General features: G+C 42.7%; 1 protein-coding gene across 3 annotated transcripts in view; it reads right to left on the reverse strand.

Moving 5' to 3' along the window:
- ACSL1 (acyl-CoA synthetase long chain family member 1) overlaps positions 1–10440 on the reverse strand; it is a gene marked incomplete at both ends in the record, with an annotated part of 48286 nt that extends 37846 nt beyond the window's left edge. For all 3 annotated transcript variants that reach the window (XM_080710691.1, XM_080710690.1, XM_080710689.1), the window contains one exon: positions 10246–10440. In XM_080710691.1, the coding sequence (XP_080566817.1) occupies positions 10246–10440 (195 nt within the window). The remainder of the gene's footprint in view (positions 1–10245) is intronic.
- Between the last annotated feature and the right edge of the window lie 13738 nt (positions 10441–24178).

Below are 24178 nucleotides of genomic sequence, written 5' to 3' on the forward strand. Positions count from 1 at the left end.
AAAACTATGTAATCTGTGGGAAAATAAATAGATTTTATTTAAAAGGGGTTCTTTTTTTGTCTTTTTGGAATCGGGGATTGAACCCGGAGCGCCACACCTGCAAAGCAGGCACTTTGCCACTGAGCTACATCCCAGCCCCGAAAATTAATTAATTAATTTATTTATTTATTTTGGTGGTACTGGGGTTTCTGGAAGCCCTTCTACCTCTGGGATACACTCCCACGGGCTACACTCCCAGATCTATTATTTACTTTTTTATGTGGAAACAGGGTCTCTTAAGCCAGCGTGCATGGCTGGCTTCGAACCTGTGCGATCCTCCTGTCTCTGCCTCCCAAGCGCGGGGATTACAAGCGTGCGCCACCACGCCCGGCAAAATACATATATTTAAAGAACATTATGTGAAATGAGATTAGCCTGTCACGGAAAGTGAAAGGTCAGCTGGATGTGGTGGCGTACACTTGTAATCCCGGCACTTGGGAGGCTGAGACCAGAGGATCGCAGTTTGCAGACAGCCTCAGCTACTTAGTGAGACCCTCTGCAACTCAGTGAGACCCTGTTTCAAAATAAAGAATAAAAAAAAAATAGAGCAGGAGGTGCAGTGAAGAGTCATATAACCTCTCTCCTATGCAGAAGCTAGGGCACGACTGGGATGCAATTAGGGACTGTAGATAATGGAGGAGAAATCCTAGTGGAGAGAGGAAGGAACCGAGGAGGTGGGGATGGAGGGAGAATTGGAGAAGGAAACATTCCCACTGAGTTGTATACGTGTGTGAAGATACCAATGTCAGTCTCAGTATCATGTATGGGGAGTAGGGAGAGAGCCGGGGAAGCTCACCCAGTGCAACGTGCATGTGTCACCATCACTGTGAGTTACATTATGCCGTGAGACTATTAAGACGGCTTTCTGCATTCTGAAGAGGGGTTCTCCTGCTGCAAATGTCACAGATGGGAATTGGGACAACAAGACACAAGGTAGTTCTGAAGCAGGCCAAGTCTTGTCCCTAAGAGACCACAGGGACTCCAAGGATCACCAGCGAAGCAAGAGTATGGAGGAAGTCAAAATGGACCGAAAGGAGTAGGCATGAAATCCAAGGAGCATGAACTCATCCTAGAGCTAAGAAGTCCTCAGAGCACAATCCAGGGAGCACCTGCAACTGTTAGGAAAGGGAGTTACCAGGGCTGAATCAGAGACTCTAGGGCTGTGATTTCAACAAACTTGTCCAGAATCCCCGGTCCCTATTCTTTTGGGAAGCAGCATGCTGGAAACATTAAGATCCCCAGCAGGTTACTGGTGAATATCAAGGTAATGCTACAGAAAGAAATCTACAAGGAGTGCAAGCAGAATGGAGAACAGGATCGGGGAGACTGAAGCAGGTAAGTGGGCAGGAAGACTGATGCTCCACGCACCACAGAGCTAATGAACAGGGCTGGAAGGTCCTGCTGTGCAGTACGGAAAGAGGACAAGGAAATCTAAGCGCTGAGAAGGCAGCGATGTCATCCGTCAAATGGGGGGGCTGAGGGCCAGGGGTTAGTATGAACAAAGGGACGAAGTTTAGCTTGGATATGAATACCACATCCCTCCAAGACAGGCCAATGATCTCAGCCACCTTCCCAGTTCTTTGAGAATCACTGCTTGAGAGGATCATTTTACAACAAACTTTTGGATAAAAAATTTTCAATTACTTTATGTTTGCGGTGATATTAAATTTGGACTTTGAGAACATGGAGGTAAAACTGCTGAATTAAAGAAGCTAATTATATCCAGAATAAAGCCATCCTCCTGCCTGAGGACAAGATATTTCTTATTATTATAATCAGCAATTAAAATAATTAGCAAGAGCTTAAAAAAAACAAAGCAGTAAATGAGATGTAAGACAAAAAGAGATACTAACTTTTAGGCACGATGACACTGGGCCAAAGCTTGTACTGTTAAGAAACTGTAAGGCATACACTCTAAATCTGAGAGGAGGATGAATGGAATGGGGAGGTGCTGAGCCACGAGACAGACCTATGCTTTGAACTCTGTTGTTCTATGAAATAATCACATATTCCCCCTACAGAACCATCTTTTTTTTTTTTTTTTTTTTTTGCGGGTCTGGGGATGGAACCCAGGGGCATTTGACCTCCGAGCTATACCCCCTGCCCTATTTTTTTATTCTTTATTTTGAAACAGGGTCGCACTGAGTTGCAGAGGGCCTCACTAAGTAGCTGAGCCTGTCTGCGAACCGCGATCCTCCAGGTCTCAGCCTCCCGAATGCTGGGATTATAAGCGTGCGCCACCACACCCGGCTAGAACCATCATTTTTGATGCACATTAGTGTTCCCATTCTTCTTCAACAAAAATGTCATGTTTCAACACATGGGTATTTACAACCTTAGTTACACCTACAAGCAGGATGGATTGCACCCTATGTGCTGGAAAGCACAACTGCAGCTGGAGCCCCAGATGTCTGTCTGTTATAAAATCGGGCCGCTTTAAAAGCAGGGCATTTTTGTACTGGGTGATCCAAGTCCATGTGGCTATTTCTAGGAACATCTACTGAAGTGAAAAAGTCCTTGAGTGTGACCTTCTGGCATAACATGCTGATGGGGTTAGTTATGCCCAAAACAGGTAGCCAGGCAGACAACCCTGGCTGGTCATTAGGACTGAATCAAGAAGGATGGTGGGGCATTTATGTCTTTTGTTATAGGCCCCTTTCATGTGCTTTTAGAGTCTTCCCAGTTTAAAAAAGATGGCAAATCAAAAATGCTACAGCCAAGTCAGATATCACTGGCACATTCTTTGACATACCCACAAGCGCATGCTGAATTAGGAAATGAAAGCGCAGATTGAATGAAGCCGAGTCAGGAAATGAAAGTTCAAGTTCCCCTGCAGGGCAGGAAGGAGGCAGGCTAGGCAAAAAACTCTGAACATCTACATACCAGTGGCTCCAAGGACTAGAACACTTGGCAGTATTTGACAAACAGGAACACAAGGTGATGAGTTATTCTTTAATATTCCCATCTTTAAGGTCAACACTAAAGTATATCCCTGCTCATTTCTCAGAGGTAGAAAGGTCCAAGTTTTATAAACTATGGTCTTGCTCTCCTCAATCTATAAAAAGCTTATCTTCAAGCTGTAATAGTTAAATGCCTACTGCTCTTCTTGCTGAAGAGAGGCTTGGGATAGGGGAGGCAGAGAGAGAGAGAGAGAGAGAGAGAGAGAGAGAGAGAGAGAGAGAGAGGAAGCAGTAGCATTTGGATGCTGGTGTGCAACAGGGATTTTGTCAAGAAACAGAGAAGGGTGAGGTTTTGTCACTTTTCATTTGGAACCAGTTGGCCCCATTTGTGGCAGGCTATTTTAAAACTTAAGTAAATATTACAGCACTTCTGTATACCTGTCTTTGCATCGCCTCTATGTACCTGTGTTCCTTGTTTAATGAGGGCTGAAAAGTGACATCAATTGTACAAAATCATATTGTGCTTTACTGTGTTCCTTTACAGGGTACTTTAGCTTTTTTTCTTAGTTAAAGGAAACCCAGAAAAATAGTTATTTAAAAATAACAATCAACCCCTTTCCCCCTCAAATTGCTAAGGAAGCCACCTAATCTTTCTGTGGCCTGGACTTAGCACAGACAAAAATCTGCCTCCAGTTTCCTACACCTCCTGCCTTTCACCTGTGGATCGCGCCTGGCTCCTCTGCTCCTTTCCGGCGCTAAGACGTCTCCCACCTAATCCAAACCACACTCAGCTGCTAGATGTGTTTCTAAGTCAGCAGAAAGCTCTTAACAAACACCATAAGCTTACTTCCCCTTAATGTTGAGTGTAGGAAGAAAAAGTAACTTAGAAAGGCTTTTCGGTTTATTATTAAGAAACTTGTTAAAAGTTTTAGAAAAGGTGCTAGTTACCTAAAGTTATGAAAATACTAATGTCTTCACACTGTCAAAATAATACAACTCTTTTAAGTATACTCTCTCCATTTTACCCTCCCTGGCCCAGCTGCTCAGATGCTTGCTGAAAATACTTCCAAGTGTTGAAATGCTTCTCAGGAAAACATGCCCAAGAATGCTCTGAATCCCTAGGGTGGAATTAGGAGGGCAAATCTTTGCTCACATCTTTAGTTGATAACTTGTACAAATATTTTGTAGGTATAAATATTTTGTAAGACAAAGAAAGAACAGGCCATCAGGAATGGTGATCTGGATCCTGTGGTTACAAACTGTCACACAAGGATGACTGAAAGACAGGAGGCCAGAGCATTAAAACAGGAAAGTCTTCTGAATTCTCAGGGTCACTTCCAGCTGGAGATGTCTCTGATAATAAATGACTGCAAAACCAATATTTACTATGTCATATTTATAAATAGCCACAGAAATGCTACACAAATAGTAACTAATGCTACTGTCTCTCTCCTTCTTGTTCACAATCTTTGGTCTAATGGCCCATCCCTGAGCCGCCCCTGATACTCCCTGTACAGCCCCTGGGCTGGTGTGACAGTCAGTGACACCACCACCCAACCCACCTGCCCTCCCCTAACAGCTTGCACTCGGGCTTGTTCTTAAACGTCACCCCACAGCAGTATTTAATCCTGCCCAACTCAACAAGTGCTCCCCAGCTCAGAGCAGGTCCAGCTGCACCAGTCTCTGAGGGCATTACTGTCTTTTGGGTTTCTACCTTAATTGTCTCTACAGGCCTGCACATGCTTTATCTCACAAGTTGGTGTGAATCTTCATAAAAACATATGAATCAATGACCTGCTCTCTTCTCCTGTAGAAACGGACTGTGTCCATTTGCAATTGTGCCTTTACAAACATACATGTGTAAAGACTGATCATGTGGAAAAAAAGGGATTTTATCAACTACATGGAAAACTCCAACTCCACAGTGTGCTCCATACATACCCTCTAAATATGGGCTAAAAATGCTCATCTGCATTGGGGTGTCCACAAGACCTGAGAGGTCTGTGGCTTATCTGTACAAGCCACCACATAGAAGAAACATCCAGTGAGCTGTGACTTTTGAATTTGAAAACCACTATACATTGGGTATGCTACATTTAGCTTGCTTCTTTTCATGGGTATAACTCATCTTATTGATGAGAATGAACCACAGTATTATGGCATGTAAACAATTTAAGATGGCTCTCATCCTCTGCTGTGGACGGGAGGAGCCCTGGGTAGTTCTTCCCCCTGGCCTATAACTTTCACAAGAGCAGAAGCTCATCCTGTCCTGGCATTGTGCTCATCACATGGTAGAAGATCAAGTACTTGCCGAATGAATACATATCTGATAACTATTCTCTATGACTTGTGGATGATTTAATCCCAAGTGTCACAGCCTCTGAATTAGACTTCCTGGAGCCTATGATTTAAAATGCTAAGTCATCAACCATATATATCCTTATATATGGATGTATATGTTTCAGCTTTTCATGCAACAGGGTCACCTGCTGGCATTATCACCTGAACATCTTGAGATCATTTAGTATGAAACTAAGTCATCCAGCTCAAACAAGACAAGTTATACTCATGGAACTGGTTTTGCATATTATGAGTTCACACTAGAACCAAGGTCTAGTAACAAGTATAGACACTGAATCTCTTACAGACTAACTGGTTTAGTCACCAGAAGTAAGCGTATCTAAGTTCTGACATAAAATCAACCTTAGAAAGGCTAAGGACTTACAGGTACAAACATTTTTACTGGTTACTATTTATTCCTTTCTCTATCTTTAAACACAAACAATAAATAATATGGGTTTTCATTTAAGTACTTTAATGACATCGTAGGAGTTGCCAAATATCTTTTGAGCCTCTCATGACAAGTCATCTCAACACTATATCACATCTCTCATCAGTGAGGGGAACTGAGAGGAACTCACATGTTCCCTCCACTACCTCCTTCAGTGGTTACAGTGGTTCTCATGTATACTTTGTAATGGTTTGTATCCTAAATCCCTTGAGCCTGACAGTGGACCTACAACCCCTGGTCTAACAGCAGCCATGTCCAACCTGGTTCAGGGGTAGAGAATTCAGGTGGACAGAACTGCTCAGGTTTTCACAGCTCTGGGCCTCCCTCTTCCCCCTCAGTCCTTACTCGCTACCTGATTCTTGACACTGTGACCTGCATCTGACCTGTGTGCAGTCTAGCCTCTGCTTCTGATCTTACCTGTCCCTCCTCTTTCCATTTCCACCCCTATCTTTGGACTCATTTCCTGCATCTTCCTTTTCAGAAAAGTCTGCTCCTGAGTTCCGTGGCTCCAGGCAACTGATTCTTTAGATTTACTGGGGACCAAACAAAACTTCCCTTATTTTCTTTATTTATCTACTCCCCCAAGCCCTAGTTATATTTCATAACTTTTGGCTACAACAGGGAAGGCATCACAACATAGTTCCAGGTCTTCCACCAACCGTATGACACAACTTCACTTCTTGGACTTCAGTTTTCTTATGTATAAAATGTGTAGGTTTGCTGGGCTTGGTGGCGCACGTTTGTAATCCCCGCGCTTGGGAGGCGGAGACAGGAGGACCGTGCAGATTCGAAGCCAGCGGCGCTGGCTTAAGAGACCCTGTTTCCAAATAAAAAAAGTATAAAAAATAGGTCTGGGAGTATAGCCCGGAGGTAGAAGGGCTTCCAGGAACCCCAGTACCACCAAAAAAAAAAAAAAAAAAAAAAAGTGTAGGTTAAAAGAGAAGACCTTTAAGGGAGAAGAAAACTAACATTTCCTGAATATTTACTGTAGGCTAGGCAGACACTGTCTGTGCAGTCTTTTTAGCAATGCTGAAGAAGGGAAGGTACCATCACTTCTGTTTCCAGACAAGGAATGTAAAGGTCATATAGTCGGGGGAATGTGCTCAGGGCTGCCTGATCTCAACAGAGGAGCAGGCCGGCCTCTGCCACAGCTCTCTAGCTCCCGGTCCCTTTTGGCTCCAACATGCTCCTATAGTTTCCGTAATTGCAGATGTGAGTGTGGGCCCTAACCAGGACCAAAAGGTTTCAGACATGTCAGGGAAATCGGCTTCTCTAGGGTAATGAGCAGTTCTCAGTGTGAGCAAATAAGCTGGGACACACTAAAACAGGATATCTTGCACATTAAGCATGAAAGTGTTTTAAAAATAAACAACCCCACAAAACCCGCTTCCATCCTCTGCTCAAAGCTACAGAGCAGCAGCACGAACCTTCAGAAGACTGACGCTCCTTCCTGGCTGGCAGTAAAATCCTGGCCTGCAGGTCACTGCTGCAGCCAGGTGAGCTGCAACTGCACCCACAGGGACAGGACTCTCGAAACCAGGCCCCATCAAACCACAATTAAGGAAAGGCTTTGACAGTTCTTGGTCCTAACTCTGGCTGCCTGTTGAGGCTATGGTAGAAGTCTCCACAGCTTTTCCTGTGGAAGTCCCCATCAGTGCCAACTTCATCCATGCAGAGGCAATTTAGAAGGTAGAAATTAACACAGCTCCTCTGTGCTGCTGCTGCTGCTGCTGCTTTGCAACAACACAACAGGGAACAGCAGTGAGAAGTGTCCCAACCAGAGAGCGCGGGCTCCACTCATTTCAGTACCTGGGTGAGGCAGATGGGAGGATGAGTGTGACGCAAATGACGAGATGGGGGTAAGGACAGGAACTGGCAAATGATGCTCACTTGCTTTCAAAACAGGAACAACTGTTCATTCTGGCAGTCAGCCTCTAAAATCCTGCCAGATATATAGAATTTTCACCAATACCTTACAAAATGAATGAAGTTCCTATTTCCCTGCCAGAGAGCCCCATTAAATAATGTTAGCTATATAAAAACATCTATAGCTGGGTGTGGTGGGGCACGCTTGTAATCCCCGCACTTGGGAGGCTGAGACAGGAGGATTGCACAGGTTCAAAGCCAGCCTCAGCTACTTAGTGAGGCTCTCAGCAACTTAGTGAGACCCTGTTTCCAAATAAAGTATAAAATAGGTCTGGGTGTATAGCCTGGAGGTAGGAAGTCTCTGGGTTCCACCTCCAGTACCACCAAAATAAATAAATAAATAAATAAATAAATAAATACATCTATAATGGCTAAGCATCAAATTTCCAGTGCACTTTCAAATTTAATTTAGTGTGTGTGTGTGCGTGTGTGTGTGTGTGTGTGTGTGTGTGTGTGTTTTGCTGGAAACTGAACTCAAGGGCTTTCTACCTTTGAGCTACACCTCCAATCCTATTTTTAATTTTCTATTTGGAACAGTGTAGCTAAGTTGCTGAGAGCCGCACTAAGTTTCTCACGCTGGCTTTGTACCTGCAGTCCTGTCTCAGCCTCACAAATACTGGAATTGCAGGTGCGCACCACTATGCCCAGCTCAAATTTAAATTTCTATATTCCTTTGATTTTTTAAGTCAATTAAGTTCAATATCTATTCCTATGATCTATAAATTCCAATAAGCAGAGCTAAGTCTATTTCTGCAAGTATAGAGAATAAACAGAGAACCTGTATCTTGGATGGTAAAATTATAGATTTTAATTTTCTTTCTGTTTATCTATCGTTTTAAATGGTTTCACAGAGAACAAGTATAATTATTTTAATGAGTCACAATGACTTTGTGCCAAGCTGGAACCTAAAAGCCATAGTGCTGGTGTCCCCACAAATTCTCATATAGTAAGAACCGGGCATTTCTTATGATTCCTGTTAAATTATAAATGTCTGCGCTCCGCACTGCCCCTTTCACAGAGATGGTTCACACTGCTCTGGCACACCAGGTGCTCTGCAGAAGGAAAGGAATGCCTAAACCTTATGCCAATCTACTAGGAAAAATTAAAATCAATCCTTATTGACATGTGATTGGCTGAGGTGAAATATTAAGGTAGCTTTACCTTTTCAAGAGAAATAAAGTATAAAGCCAACTTTTATTTGGTATAGTTCAGTCATTCTATTTGTGTATATATACCTGGCATGAATTAGGTTGATATGTTTTTTAAGGATTCTAGAATTGGTCTAAGATAAAACAAAAAACACACACCCTATTAATAACAAAAACCTATTCACCAGGTGGTGGCTCTATGTAGGATGGGAAATAATCCATCACCTACCGTCAGCACCTATGGAAAGGGGAAGGTTTTTCACAGCTACACCCCAAAGCAGTTAATGGACTGGGCATGGTGGCACACACCTGTAATCCCAGTACTTGGGAGGCTGAGATAGGAGGATCACAGGTTTGAGGCCAGCCTCAGCAACTCAGTGAGGCCATTATCAACTTAATGAATCCCTATTTTAAAAAAAAAATTTGTGCTGGGCATGTAGCAAAGATGTAGAATGCCCCTGGGTTAAATCCTTAGTACAGTAAGAAAGAAAAGTAAATGAGGTGGCCCCATGTTTCACTATGTCCTTCTGCATATGTGTTCTAAGTAAGAAAAACTGAAAATTAATTCTGACCTAAGTAGAAGGAAACAAGCAATTCCAAATCAAAGAGAAGGTGAAGAATCAAAGAGACTCGGAGACTTGGCTGCTACTGCTTTCCAACTTCTCAATTTTTAGTATTATTATTGTTTTTAATAAACCTTAAAAAGAGACTGAGAAGGGAAGGAAGAAGGAGCAGGGGCACTAGGAACGAACGTTCCCGGAAGGGTGCTGAGGTCTCCCATGCAGCCCCCACCCGGGAAGCCCTCGTCCTTGCACTCTGATTTGGTCTTCCCGGCCTCGGCCTGCCACGCCACACACAGCCGGGCACCGCGCCGTGAACCCAGAGCGCTCTCGCTCATTCTTGTCTCTGCACATCCCGCCCTCAATGCTGCAGCTGTGTTACCCTGGCAAGTCCCTGCTCCTGTGTGAACACCCTTGACCTGTGTGAAGCCCCAGAGTCCCTCACAACAGCTGGAGGACGCGTCAGATATAATGCAACTGAAATTCTGTAACATCTATTCAACGACTCTCTCTCCTGCTGGGCTATCCCACCGGAGAGGACAGGAACTCCGTGTGGTCTTTCTCTGCTCACAGAATCCCCTGCACATACCACAGAGCCAGGGTGGCATGGGAGCTCAGGGGGATCTCTGGAAGGATCTCTGTGACTGTGATGAGACAACCAACCCGCACTATCTCCTCCGCCCTTGTGCCCTGTATTTTGGTTTCTACCTCTGCTAACTGTTATCAATAATGTGTGTATAATGAGCATAATTCTGTTTTCAAAGCATCCTAGCAGACAAATATTTGATTGTGATGCCGTTCAATAAGCCTTCGCTGGGGCTTAACTTATGGGGCGAGTGTAGAGAAAAGCCCAGAGGCAGGCTGGGCCTCCGCTTGCTTACCGGCACTTCCACCGACTGCATGGACAGGTCACATGGCGGCTTCAGGGCCTTGGGCCTCGTGGCGTACCAGAAAGTGGTGAGTGCTGCAAAAGCCCCAAAGCCCATCAGCGTGTTGGTTGGGAGGGTGCGCACATACTGCCGGATGTCAACCAGATCTGGCATTCGGAAATACCGGAACAGTTCGTGGGCTTGCATGGTCCTGTGCTGGTAGTTCCTTAGGCCGAATTCTGTCAGAAGAGGAAAAAAGGCATGTTCATTCTGGGGGATAAAGCTCTTCTCCAGAATTCCCGACTTCTATATGGCTGGCCAGTCCAAGCACTTAGCCCATTATCTAATAGGTCTTTTCCTGATTGTCAAATTTCATTTTTCCAAAAGAACTTCAGAAACTTATCTTGTATAAGTAAACAACAAACACTATCATGTATACATAAACAACAACAACAAAATCCTCCACATTATCTTGCTTTCAATTAACCACATTAAAGACTTTATTCAGCCTGACATGGTGGCGCAGGCCTGCAATCCCAGTTTTGGGGAGGCTAGTAGAGGAGAATCACAGATTCAACTTCAGTGTTAGCCACATACTCAGCAACTTAGTGAAAGCTTCTTTCAAAATAAAAAATAAAGCAGGGCTGTGGGTGTAGATCAGAGGTAGAATGCCTCTAGATTCAATTTCCAGTACCACATACACAAGAAAAAAATATTTTACTCATTAAGAATTCTTGCCATAAATGCTCCAATAAATAGTATGGGTTTCTATTTTCTTCCCTAATATTGCATCTCTGTTCTCTTCCATCTAATCGGATACACCACACTCTCATTATCAAGGTTAACGGGGAGACGAGTGCAGAGGAACAAACAATCCCAGACCACCCAAGGGCCATCAGTTGCTACTGCTTCCATAGATTTCAGAACAAGTTTCACAAATGGTCGAACAGACCCATCTAAATTTCAAGAGCTCTCACCTTCCCCGGTACTCCTCAGATCACAAAAGTGGCATATAAATGCTGGGTAACCCACAGCTGGCGGTTCTGATTAGATCACTTCCTTTTACATTCCCTAAGATATTGTATCTAAAATAGATGAATAAATTGCTTGCACAAACTATTTGGTATTTAAACCAAGTATCAGATAGCTACAGAAAGAGCGAAATCCAGAGAGAAAGTATTTGAGATTCTAGATTCTGGAACCAAAATCATTCCTTTCCAACATATTAGCCATATGATTTAGGGTAAGTTACCTCTCTGTATCTCAGTTTCTTTCTTTATAAACAGAGATAAAAATAGTGCCTATTTCACTGGGCTTTTATGGCTACAAAATGATTCACACAGAGTTCAGGTTAGTGCCATACCCCAGAAAGTCCTCAATACATGGTAGAGGTCATTATTTATTCCACCAATGCTCTTGATTAGCCCTGAGAACATAACAGTAAGTAACCCACGTAAGAAAAAAAATTATACTTGTCTACAGTTTATAAACAAAATTCAGAAGCCAAAACACACTGAAGAAAATTAGAGGCATAACTTGATGTACATCAAAGACCAAATTAATGTTATTGATAATTTATATATAGATTTGTTTAAAAATAAGTGTGCAGTACAGATAATATATGAGGGTAATTCTCATTAGAAAATTACTGATGAATAACTGTTGTGAAATTTGACTGTAAAGGGAAAGAAATAATAGTATATGAGCTGAAAGACTTTTCTCAAAGGCTCCCTGGAAAAACAACAAGTGTTCACATTTTAAAGTAAGTTCACATGGTATCTGTGAGCTATTTATTATAGATACTTTTTAAGTAACTGGGTCATAAGACTGAAAATATTTTTCTCTTTTTTAAATACCGAAGGTCTCTGTTCAAATTTAAGAATATATATACTATAAGTATTATATATGCTATAGATACGGGTTTGTTCCTACAGAGTAGCAAAATATCAAGCTGCTTTTACTGGTCAATAATATCACAGGACCCCATGTAACGCATTGATTCCGCTCATTCAATCTTGGGCTACCAGGGATTTGGGTTAAGTGTGAATGCACAACACACACACATGTGCACGCGCACACACACACAATTTCAAGGCTTAACATGACAACATAGAGAACAAATAAGCAAATCTCTTTAGGTCATAATTCTGGAGAGAAAGCACCCGCACTTACAAAGCCACTCACCATCTGTGCCACCAACAGCTGACTGCTAGGTGACACCCACTGCAGAAACAGAAAAGGGCAGTGCGGCTGGGGGTGGGGCAGGGGCCGAGGAGCTCAGCGGTGCTTACCGCCTGCCAAGGTCTTTCAGGGCATTAGTCACATGCCGAGCCTACACTGCTGCCCACTGGGCTAAAGGTAACTAGCAGACAAAATTCAGACTTGACTTCTCAGGAGAGCAGAGGGTGGAGGATGGGCCAATGAGGAGCTGGGAGCAGAGTCACCCCACTGCTCCACCCATGGGCAGGGACCAGCATCACTGAGCGTTGCTGCCAGTGCCAGGTCCGCAAACAGACACTGTTTTCTTTCTGCTCAGCTTCCCAATAAGAGGACACAATGGGCATATTTTTTTTTTAAATCCAGTGAAATATAGGGTGCTGGGTAGTGTATCTAACCAACATGAGATGTACCCACAAAGAAAGAGACTGCCCAGAGCACACTCAGTAGACTGATTGTAGATGAATGCACAAGACCCGCACTGCTCCCGCCACTTTGCACATCTGAGCACCGAGGAGATACACGGCATCGTGCTAGGAGCTGAGAAGACCTCCTGACCTAAGCTGACCAGTGCCAGTGACCAGGTCTGGGCTTTGCATGGGCTAGATACAAAATGAAACAAGAAAGGTCTGGCAAGAGGCGGAGGGCCTTGCTAAGGAAGGGGTGCATGCACTGAGACTTCAAGGATAAGCAAACATATCAAGCCTAGGTCCTATTGGCACTGAGCAGGCAAATTGCACAAACAGTATTGCAACTCTACAAGTACAACAACTTTATCAATCTAATATTCAAACTTGCCTCACCCTCAAATCATCCCACCTCTAGCTGTCTTCATTACCCTGCAGCACTCCAGATCCGAAGAGGAATTATCTGCCCCCTTACACACACACCCAGGTCCTTCTCTCCTCTCTCCCCCAAGTTTCTGAAGTAATTTCCATCAGATCTAGATTGTGCAAGTTTACAAATTTATTTATAAATACATTTATTCAAGAAACACATCACTGGATGAGAATATCAAACAATTCCTCTTTAAACAAATACAGCCATACACATAGGAATCATTTGTCTATTTTAAGCAGCAGTGGCCAAGCCAATGACTGCACTGTACTAAGAAAATTAACTAAACCTGGGAAGAAAAACATTCAAAAAAATCTTCATAGAATAGCAGATTTAATAGCCTGTATATAAAACCAGTTTATGAGATACTAATCTGTAATGCTAAGCATTTAAATCCAGCCACATTTCTACGTTTAGTGGGCGATAACGACAAGTTACAAGAGTTTAATCCAATGCCGCTCAGCTGACAGCCAGGTAACGAGCTTCAAGCCAACTCTGTTGAATAAATAAATTGGTTAATGCTGCACATATGGAAACTTTATGCATAAAGTACTAGGACAATACGCCACTTACAGCCACATAAAAAGCAATTCTGAAGCGTAAAACTGACAGCATTATAAATCTTTCCCCTTCTATTTATTTACTTTCTATTAAGAAAAAAGTACTTGGGTATTCAAAACTGGAGGCAGACCTGCATTCAAGCAAATGAGACAATAAATATCCTTTACATGCTATATGTGAACATAAACACCATGCTTTAAGATTCGATCTTAATGGCTCTCTAAGAAATATTAAGATTCACATACTTGCTAATAAATGGTTAAAACTCAGGTATATTATGTTCTCTTAATTTAAATGGTGTTTTAGAATTTTTATTCACTCAAAAGCAAATTTCCATATCTTCATCTACGGAAGCATATAGCCCAGGCACATAAATCATGCTGCTGTTTGCTAAGAATATGATTCAAGTGAATTAAAGGCTTGGCAAGCCAGTGGGGGCTCACAAGTCTATTGACAGCTAGCTTCTCCTTCCTCCACAGTTACTCTCAAGCATCTTTCCTCCCCTCTCTATACAACGTGGGTTTGCTTAGCTGAGTCTTCTGAACTGCCTATTAAGCTGAAGTCTAAAACTACAGAATGACAGGGAATGTAACAGTAGTCAGAGAAATCTAGCACAAGCCCACTGTAAAGAATCAGATCAAAAGCTATCTTTAAACAGATGTGGGTAGAAACAGAGGGAGAGGGGCAGGGTGATAGAAACTGGATGGCATGGCTATTAGAAAACTGATATCCTCCTGCTTATCTACCCAAACTTGGGACAGAGTCACTAGCGACACAATCAGCATTTAGCCAGTGTTTTGGAGAGGTTTTCACATCCTGTGTCTTACTGGAACATCACAATAGCACAAGAATGATGAGGAAACCAGGGTCAGAGACTTAAAGGAGTTCTCCAAGCTGTTTAAGAACACGACACTACATTGACTCTAAACCTAATCTACATGACTGTTGTCACTTACCCTCCGCTGGGCCACTGAGAGCACACTCACAATTACCCTACAAGTCTCCTTCATCTGACTCCTGTAAGGAACGGCAAGGATGGGTTCTGAGGGTCCTGCTAACAGGAACATTCCATGGTGTAGACCCACAACTAAAATCCAACTAAACTCTCAATGTTATACATAAACGCTAGCATTTGTTCTATGACTCTGGCCCTTGCACATGTGGGTTCACGGCCCACTGTACACAAAGGTTCACCTCTTACCCTTGTGCTTCTGTTATGAAAAAAGTGGCCCATATCCAGAGGTGACTCACAAGGACACAATTCTCTTAGGACATATATATGTGTGTGTGTGCGCATGCATGCGCGCACATGCACACACATACACACACACACACACACACACCTCTTGCAAATCTGTAGACTTTTACTTACATTAGCATCTTATTTTCTTCTTGTGATTGATAAACCAGAAAACAGGTGCTCTGGCTGCTTCTCTGCTTCTGAAGTTCCTGAAGCTTTCATCAAGCTGAGTAGTAACAGTTTGACGGAATACTTCACTAAGAATGCAGACCTCAAACAAACCCACATAAATAGCACCCTTGCCCTGCCAGAAGCAAATTAAGAAATCCTGACATCTTTCCTTAATGCAGAACCAAGCTGGCAAGATGCTGCCATTCCTTGCCCCACCTCCTCCCTTGGTACAATAGGCTATTTACAGACGGCTGAAAGTGCCCCCTTTGTCCTGTACTAGCTGGGCAGAGCTCAGGCCTCAGAGGAACAAGAGAGCAACAGCCAGGCCATTTGCTGTTCTTTCAATTTGCCACTCCAAAACCATTGGATTCATGCTCTTTAACCCTGGCTGGCAAATTACCTAAAGCTAGATTTGTTTAAGCCATCGCCTTTTGAACCAAAAGAGCACTCAGGCTATCCCTAGAGAGAGGGAGGCACAGAAGCTCCAAAGGGATGCTAAAGTCTCCAGCTAGTGAGGAAGGCAGAGGTCGCTGCTCAAACTCCATCCACGTAGGAAGCCCCGACTCCGGTCACTGCCCTTGGTCCATCTTACTCTTTCATGAGAGGAAAAGATCATTTGGGTAATTTTGGCATCCCATGCACAAATAAGCATGTGGTTGCATAGAGAATTAATTATTCCCATCCACTTGCTTTGATGCCTTTCTTCTCAACTATGTACAATAAACCTTAAACTGGTAGATTTTTAATTTTCACTGAAGTCATCTATTTATTATCACTTCAATTTCCATGAGGATTTAAAAAACAGAAACAAAGCAGAGAGGCCCAGTTTTTATAAATTTGGCTTATGAAATATTCAAGTTGAGTACTTCTACACTGATAACACTCTGGCCTCCTAAAGCCATCAGAGAAAGAATGGGACACAATGCTTTTAAAAGCAAGTATAGCACTATACTAATTTTTAACCAATAAAATTAGGGCCATATATCAACTATTTAAATTGGCCACAGGTCACAACTATGCTGCATCCCCCCCCCCCATAAAAGATCAACTATACCGTATCCTCCCCCAATGAAAGATCCCAAATGTAATATGTCCAAATAGAAACCATTAGTTTTTAGAAATGTAGATATAGTGTTCAAATATTTTCTTATGGTAGTTCCCATATTGATTAAACCCTTTCTATATATGTCATCTGACAAACTAAATTACTTTAGAAATATTGCTTCTTAACATTTTCCATTAATTCCATAAATTCACAGAATTTGCATCTTCAAACAATGTCTTGGGTGTCTCTAAAGTTACTTTTTGAGGCACTTAACTTTCTGTGGCATGTCTTCACATTTTCCTCTTTCAGTTAAAGTGTTTAAACTGAAGTACTTTTTTTTTTTTTTTGGTGGTACTGGGGTTCCTGGAAGCCCTTCTACCTCCGGGCTATACTCCCAGACCTGTTTTTTCTATATATATTTTTATGTGGAAACAGGGTCTCTTAAGCCAGCAAGGCTGGCTTCGAACCTGCGCGATCCTCCTGTCTCCGCCTCCCAAGTGCGGGGATTACAAGCCTGCGCCACCACGCCCGGCGAATTTTTTCATATTTAGATTGATTTCAAACTGAGTAAAACTTGCAGACCCATTCCTGAGATTCAAAAGTAAAATATGAAGCCAGGTTTGGTGGCACACATTTGTAATCCCAGTGATTGGGAGGCTGAGACCGGAGGATCACAGCCAGCTGTAGCTACTTAGTGAGGCCCTCCACAACTTAGTGAGACCTTGTTTCAAAATAAAGAATAAAAAATAGGGCTGGGGGTGTAGCTCAGAGGTAGAATGTCCCTGGGTTCCATTCCCAGTACGAAAAAAAAGTAAAATATATACCTGGGAAGCTGAGATAGGAGGATCGCAGGTTCAAGAACCAACCTCAACAACTTAGCAAAACTCTCAGCAACTTAGTGAGATCCTGTTTCAAAACAAAAAATAAAAATAAGGCTCAGGGTGTACCTCAGAGGTAGCATGCCCTTGAGTTAAATCACTACTACTACTACTACAAAAAAAAGTAAAATATGTAGTACAAATACATACACAGAAAAGTGGGTAACAAGGTAGCAATAGTGCAAAAGAAATTGTGAAAGGGAGCTGCTCACTTTCAAAAAGCGCTGCACGGATCAGGCCCATATCAAGCTGGCCCTCAAAACACAAGAATAGTCTAAAGACAACTGTACCTCACGTTAGAGGGATAGAACAGGCTACGAGAAACAGCAACTCCTGCCTTAGTGCTGAAAGTGTGAATAAATCCTGAAGAAATGACAGTTACACTGAGTAGGCAAGGGAAGGAAGGTGTCCAGGGCAATCAGCTGAGCTATGATTTCCTTAAGAGCTGCTGTTTATTAAGCATTACGTTGTGTCAGGCACCGTACAAAGCAATTACACATGACTTAAATATAGTTCTCAAAATAACCTTTATTTACTGGATGAGGTTGCTATTGTTTTTTATTCAAAGAGCAGGAAGCTGCTTAGGAGCTAAATGTCCTGCCCTTGCTCCACACAAGACTACAGTTCAAGTTAAAAGCCAAAATTCCTGCACCTTGAGAGCCAAGTGCTGTGACCCAAGCACAGAGGATTCAAATCCAGACAGAGGTGAAAGGTGACACTGATGAGGACAAGAAGCCCCAATACACAGTGCTTCAAAATGACAAGATTTGAACCCAAGAATAAACAAAATGTGCTCTATACATACAATAGAGTATTACTCACCCTTTCAAAGGAAGAAAATGAGGGTAAATACTATAGCATGGGTGACAAATAAATCCTGAAGACAATATACTAAGGGGAATAAGTCAGATGATAAGACTGCATGATCTCACTTACACAAGGTGCCTAGAACTAGCAAATTCATAGAAAGTAGAACAGAGGTTACCAGGGGCAGGGGCAGGGGATGGAGGCCTGAGAGCCACTGCGTCTAGTGGACATAGGTTTTCTGTTTGGAATGATGAAAAATTCTCGAACTATAGAGTGGTGAGCTATTCAGCCTTATGATTATATGCAATGTCACTGTGTAACTATACACTTGAAAATAGTTAAAAGTGGTAAATTTTACGTTAGATTTCTCTTCAAGAAGGTCGTCTCTATAAAGCGGTGCCCCTGAGTCATTTCCCCTCCCTCCCTGTCTCTTTCACCTGCAACCTTCTTTTCCTGGCCCTGTTTTCTGATGTCCAAATCCTACCCAAACAGGCCAAAGGCCACTTTTTCTAATAAATTCTTACATGACCTTCTCAGTGAGAAGCAATTGGTCTTCCCTCTGAACTAGCACTTCCTACGTTACACTTACGGTGGGTGACACTATATGTGGCTGCTTCTCTCCTTCTGGTGCTTAACAGAGGGCCCCAAACATAACTATTTACCAAGTCACGAATGGTCCTCTGACCATTTCTCCACTGCAAGCACCTCTAGGACATATTTATGGAGCAGCAGTTCTCCAAAGAGGAAGGGGGCATTCAAAGCACTCTGAATTTTCAGTATTTGCTTTCCTTTCTTCTACACTCTCCCCCAGCATCCAGAGTTGCTGTGAATCCCCCAGGTGATTTGGATGGTGGGGGAAGCTAGCAAGACAACAATTTAAAGGCTACATAAAAATATCCTCTTGCCCCATTACTATGATGTTTTATTATATTTCTCAAATTGTTTCACTTATGTATATGCCATCCCCCAAACCCGGTCAATACTAAGGGCAAGGATCCTGTCCTCCTTAGAAGATAAAACAAACGAAGGCAGGGAGCAGAAGAGATCCCCCTAGCAAATGCTAGGGCAAGGGCTGGAGCACCTTGAGTGAGTTTGCTATGACAGAAAAGAGAATCCTCCAAAGCAGAGAAAAAGACTGTGTTTCTTCAGCACAGGAGCTGGGGTGCCAGGTGAGGATCTGGAGAAGAAGGTGCTCTGTAGACACAGAGGGAGCTGGGTGGGCGGGTCTCTGAGATGCAAAGAATGCTGGCACTGGGACCTGCCGGACGTGCTCCAGAGTAATAAATAAATACACAAAGAGTCCATATGGCTCTCCTCCCTCCTCTCTAAACACAGACATAGAGAATGTCTATCTTGGATATCCACCTGAGAAACTTATAATTACTGTTGGGACATGCCTGATGAAGATGTACAGGGCATATAAAAAGCCCTTAAGCAGGAAAGCAAGATTAAATTTCAGTGAGATGTATTTGAGAAACTCTACTTAAAAAATCCTAAGACAAGCAAGTTTATTCCATTTGTCTTCAAGTATTGATTTAATACTGCTCATGATTTCTTTCTTTTTTTTTTTTTTGGTGGTACTGGGGTTCCTGGAAGCCCTTCTACCTCCGGGCTACACTCCCAGACCTATTTTTACATTTTTATTTGGAAACAGGGTCTCCTAAGCCAGCGCGCGGGGCTGGCTTCGAACCTGCGCGATCCTCCTGTTTCTGCCTCCCAAGCGCGGGGATTACAAGCGTGCGCCACCACGCCCGGCATGCTCATGATTTCCGTCTACATGCTGTGACAAGCCAGGAGTTTACTGAGGAGAGCTAGAGAAGGGAGTGGGCTCGGAGAGAACCACCAGCCTCAGTCGGTCCACTTGCTTCGGCTAAGGGAGGCAAGAAGACCTGTTTGGTGGGCTGGCCAAGCTCTTCTGCAGGGCTTCTGTAGAAGATGCTTCCCACTCATCAACCAGACCTAATAGGGCAGTTAGTTCAGTTGTCATTCTACACAGGGAAGAACCCTAATTATGTCTACAAAACTGCATGTTGAAGAAAAAACATGACACCATGGTCTGAGACTATTAGGCAAGACAAGTACTGCCTGTTACTGTAATAGCTAAAGAAGAAAATAAAATTCCCTTTGCCACTAAAAACAATCCAGAGAACAGATCCTCCATCTTACTGAACTGAAATAAACCACAAAGTCAACCCTGAAGCAAGAGGCCCCACTGCAAGAAGGGATGGATAGCTTTGTCAGAAAGTAGACTTCACACCCTTTTACAATGCCAGCACTGGGCCCCAGCTAGGCAGGAGCCCTCCTCCACCAAGGCCCTGGGGTTTGTTTGTGGAACTGCACACAGAGACGGGACCCAAGTCCTGGCATCCTCTCAGGCGCTTTGCACAAAGCCTGTCTCTTCTAGTGGTGACTATGGAATTAAAAAGAACAGAAACATGGAAAGAATCTTATACTTAAATGCAAAAACATCCCTTTCCGGCACTGACTGTGCCCTTGATGGACTTCACAATCATGACCAGTCCTTGGTCTGTGTAGGCTTCAGAAGGACTAAGAAAGGGATAGGAGAAGAGGAGAGTTATATCCCTTCCACCAGGAGCATCATGGTAGCATCTCCCAGACTCTGTAAGAGATGGCAAAGGACAGCCAGACAATACAGACCTCAGAACTAAAGCAAAAGATTTCCACTTACGCCCAGAAAGAAACCCTGGGTACACAGCAACAAATGACAAAATAATGCCAAAAGCCATTAATTTTACATGGTGAGCCAACAGGTATTTTTAAAATTCTTATTACTACTTATTATTCTTTATAGTTCACTTTATTCTTTCTTAATTGTTTCTTATTGTGGTAAATATATAACTTTAAATTTGTCATATTAACCACTAACTGTATTTTTAAAAATATTTCCCAAGATAAAGAAGATATAACAAATTGCATTTACAAATTTCCCACCCGCTCCACTAAGGATTTTGGGTGGCAACCTATCCTTATTCAAGACTGACAGATTCAAGACTGACAGCTATAAGCCCCTCCCAGAAAACACATTATCTACGCTTTCGCCTCCTGCCCTGGGCTGGGCTCTGGCTGAGCCACATACAAGCTGTGAGCAACTTCCACCCAAGTGCCCCCTGGAAAAAGGTCTCACTAAAAACACACAAACAATACTCTGAAAATTGCAGAGGATTAAAAAACTCTCCTTAATCCCTTGCACAGAGCTGGCTATTACCAGGAGGATAAAGCATTTACAATGTTCTCTCCACTCTCAGCAGGTTTAGGCTCTCAATGAAGACAAACACACCTGCAAGAATTACTCCAACCATACAGCCAGCCTGTGCAACTCCAGCCGTACAGCAGCTCGCGGTGCCCTCAAGCCCATGCTGGGGGCCTGCTGCTCCGGGGCGGCGTCTGGAGGAAGGAGAGAGTGCTGTGTATGGGCTGGAGGCCGGAGGGAGGGCTGTGCAAAGAGCTCATGGTGGAACCAAGCCAAATCTAAACAGTCAGAGACAGGTGGGGGTGGGAAGACACCCGGAAGGCGGCATGCTGGGTGCAAAGAGGTGAGCAGAGTGGCAGCAGGGCAGTGGCTGGCAGTGTCTCAAGGCGGGGCTGGGAGATTGCTTTCCTCTCTCAGGACAGCATGCTTGTCAGCCTTATGGAAGAGCTGCCAGAGGTGCACCTGCGCTCAGGCGCGACAGTTTATAGGGGGCCAGTATAGCTGATGGACTCGCCAGTTCTGGCTGAGGCCTACGCCTGTGTGGGACAGAACAGACCCAGTGTTTGTCCTCAAGGAGTCACATGGCCCAGTAGCTCGCAGAGGTCGCAGCTATCAAATATCAGTGACCTGGATAAGGACATAAGGTTGGGTAGAGTTTCTTACACCTCTTAAAATAGATCAAGGTTTCAGAGTTACTGATGAACTAGAGAAATGGTTTAGCAGAATAGGTATGAGTACCAGACAGAACACAAAGACACTCAGAGAAAGAGACACCAGCTATTCACAAGGATGGAGAAGCCACTTTTGCAAATTTATAGATTTCAACAGGTAAGTGTTATTTAACCCATTTTTTCTCATCGTTCCAGATGTGGAACACTTATAAAAACTTATGTATAGTATATACTATAATTATATAATATGCATAGTATATGTAAGAACCACAAGAAAACAATATGATTTAGTAATTATATTAATATAATCATAGATAAGCTCTACATTATAATTTCCAACCTACTTTAATGCTCCTGTGTCAGTTTTGTTGCACTACTCACAGAATGAAATTGCTAACATAATCCGTTAGAAAGCAGACACAACTCTGAATGGTGAGAGCTTAGGCTCACAACTTTGTGTGACTAGATGTTCTCCAAGACAGAGACATTCTGAAATTAAGTTTTGACAAAGAAACAGTCGAAAATACAACTTTTCAGTGATTGGTTACTTCTAAAACAGGAGGGAGTTTTGAAACAGAGTTTAAGGCTCTGGAAGACTGGTCAACCAAAGATCCTGTGAACTAAGATGGCTGACATTTGGGAAGAGTCTGTAAATGGAGAATACACATGCACAAAAGTTACAAAATAGATACCTAGGCTACAGTTACAAAATGAAAGGAGTTAACACAAACAAACACTAGAGAGAGGGGGGGAGAAGGAAATAAGTAGGTAAGTAGAAAGAAAGAAACAAGGCTGGGTGATGTAAACCTGTAATTCCAGTACCTGGGAGACTCAAACAGAAGGATCATAAGTTCAAGGACAACCTCAGCAACTTAGCAAGACCCTGTCTTAAAATATAAAAGAGCTGGGGCTGTAGCTCAGAGATAAAATGCTCCTAGATTTGATACCCAGTACAAGTAAAAAAAAAAAAAAAAAAAAAAAAAAGCAGAAACTAAAAAAACAAAATCTACAAAATATTTGCATGTAGTGGGGTCCCTCAGAACTTTGAACAGGGTACTGTCCTTGGGGAAGGCCTCAGTGATATTGGAAGAGAGAAAAGGACATGAGCTAAACTTACAGAGTTCAGGTAACCGCTGGAAAAGGTGGCTGGCCCCGAGGAAGATAAAAACAAGACAGATCCAACAAGCTGCAGAAGATTATAGAAAAATGAGACGAAGAAAGGAAGGAAGAAGAAAGGAAGAATACTGGCTTAGATATTACCTGCTCGACATAGGTGACACTGGTTTTGGGTCTCTACATTCCTTTTATGCTTTGTTTACATTTGTATTATGAAAATTCCAAGCCTACTCAATAGTAGATACAGTATAATTAAACTTACCATGTATCCATTACCCCAGCTTTGGCTTCAGTCATAACCAATATTCTGCTAATATTGTTTCATTATATTAAAAAAGATTAAAAAGATTTCAATGCAAACCTCAGTCATCCTGTCATTGAAGTGATACTTTGTCTCTGTGTGTGGTACTGGGGACTGAACCCAGGGGAATTTTATCTTTGAGCTATACCTCCAGCTCATTTTATTTTTTGTTTTGAAACAGGATTTCCCTAAGTTGCTGAGAGTCTTACTGAATTGTGGAGGCTGTCTTCAAACCTGTGAACCTCCTGTCTCAACCTCCTAATCAGGTGATACTTCTGAGGCCCCAAATAGCTAGAAGACTCCACAGTTTAGGAAATCATTTGTGGTGCAGTAAACTGACAGGCACACACACTGTACTCTGCCAATTGCCCAAAGGTTAAAACAGAGGAAGCCAAGTGAAATATTGACTTGAAGCAGTCACTCTAGCATGATATTTAATTGTGGGGAAGGGCTAAAACAGTGATATGTACCTGTATGCCTCTACCATCTTGTACCCCATTAGGATGTATGACTACAATGCACCAATTTTTTAACAAAAGGTCTATATACTAGTTTTCAAATGTTCACTGAATATCCACTATATGCCAACCACCAGCTTTGGGCAGATACAGATTTGAACAAAAGAAAAAAATAAAATACTACTTACCTTAGAGAGGTTTCCACATTTTCAAGCTTTGGGACCAAAAGTAAAACATACTCTGAATTTTACTGACTCCCCTAAAGTCAATACGGATCACAACCTAGTTTTAGAGAACAATTTGTGCTTCTATTCCCCTTTAGCTGACAAATTGAGTCATCTTTTTAAAAAATGGCATTTAGAGCTCTTGTCATATTAGTGATAGGGGAGTGAGCTTTTTATTTCTCTAAACTTGTGGTAACACAATCCAATC

This window comes from Muscardinus avellanarius, assembly GCF_963383645.1.
Source record: "Muscardinus avellanarius genome assembly, chromosome: 14".
Lineage (NCBI taxonomy): Eukaryota > Metazoa > Chordata > Mammalia > Rodentia > Gliridae > Muscardinus > Muscardinus avellanarius.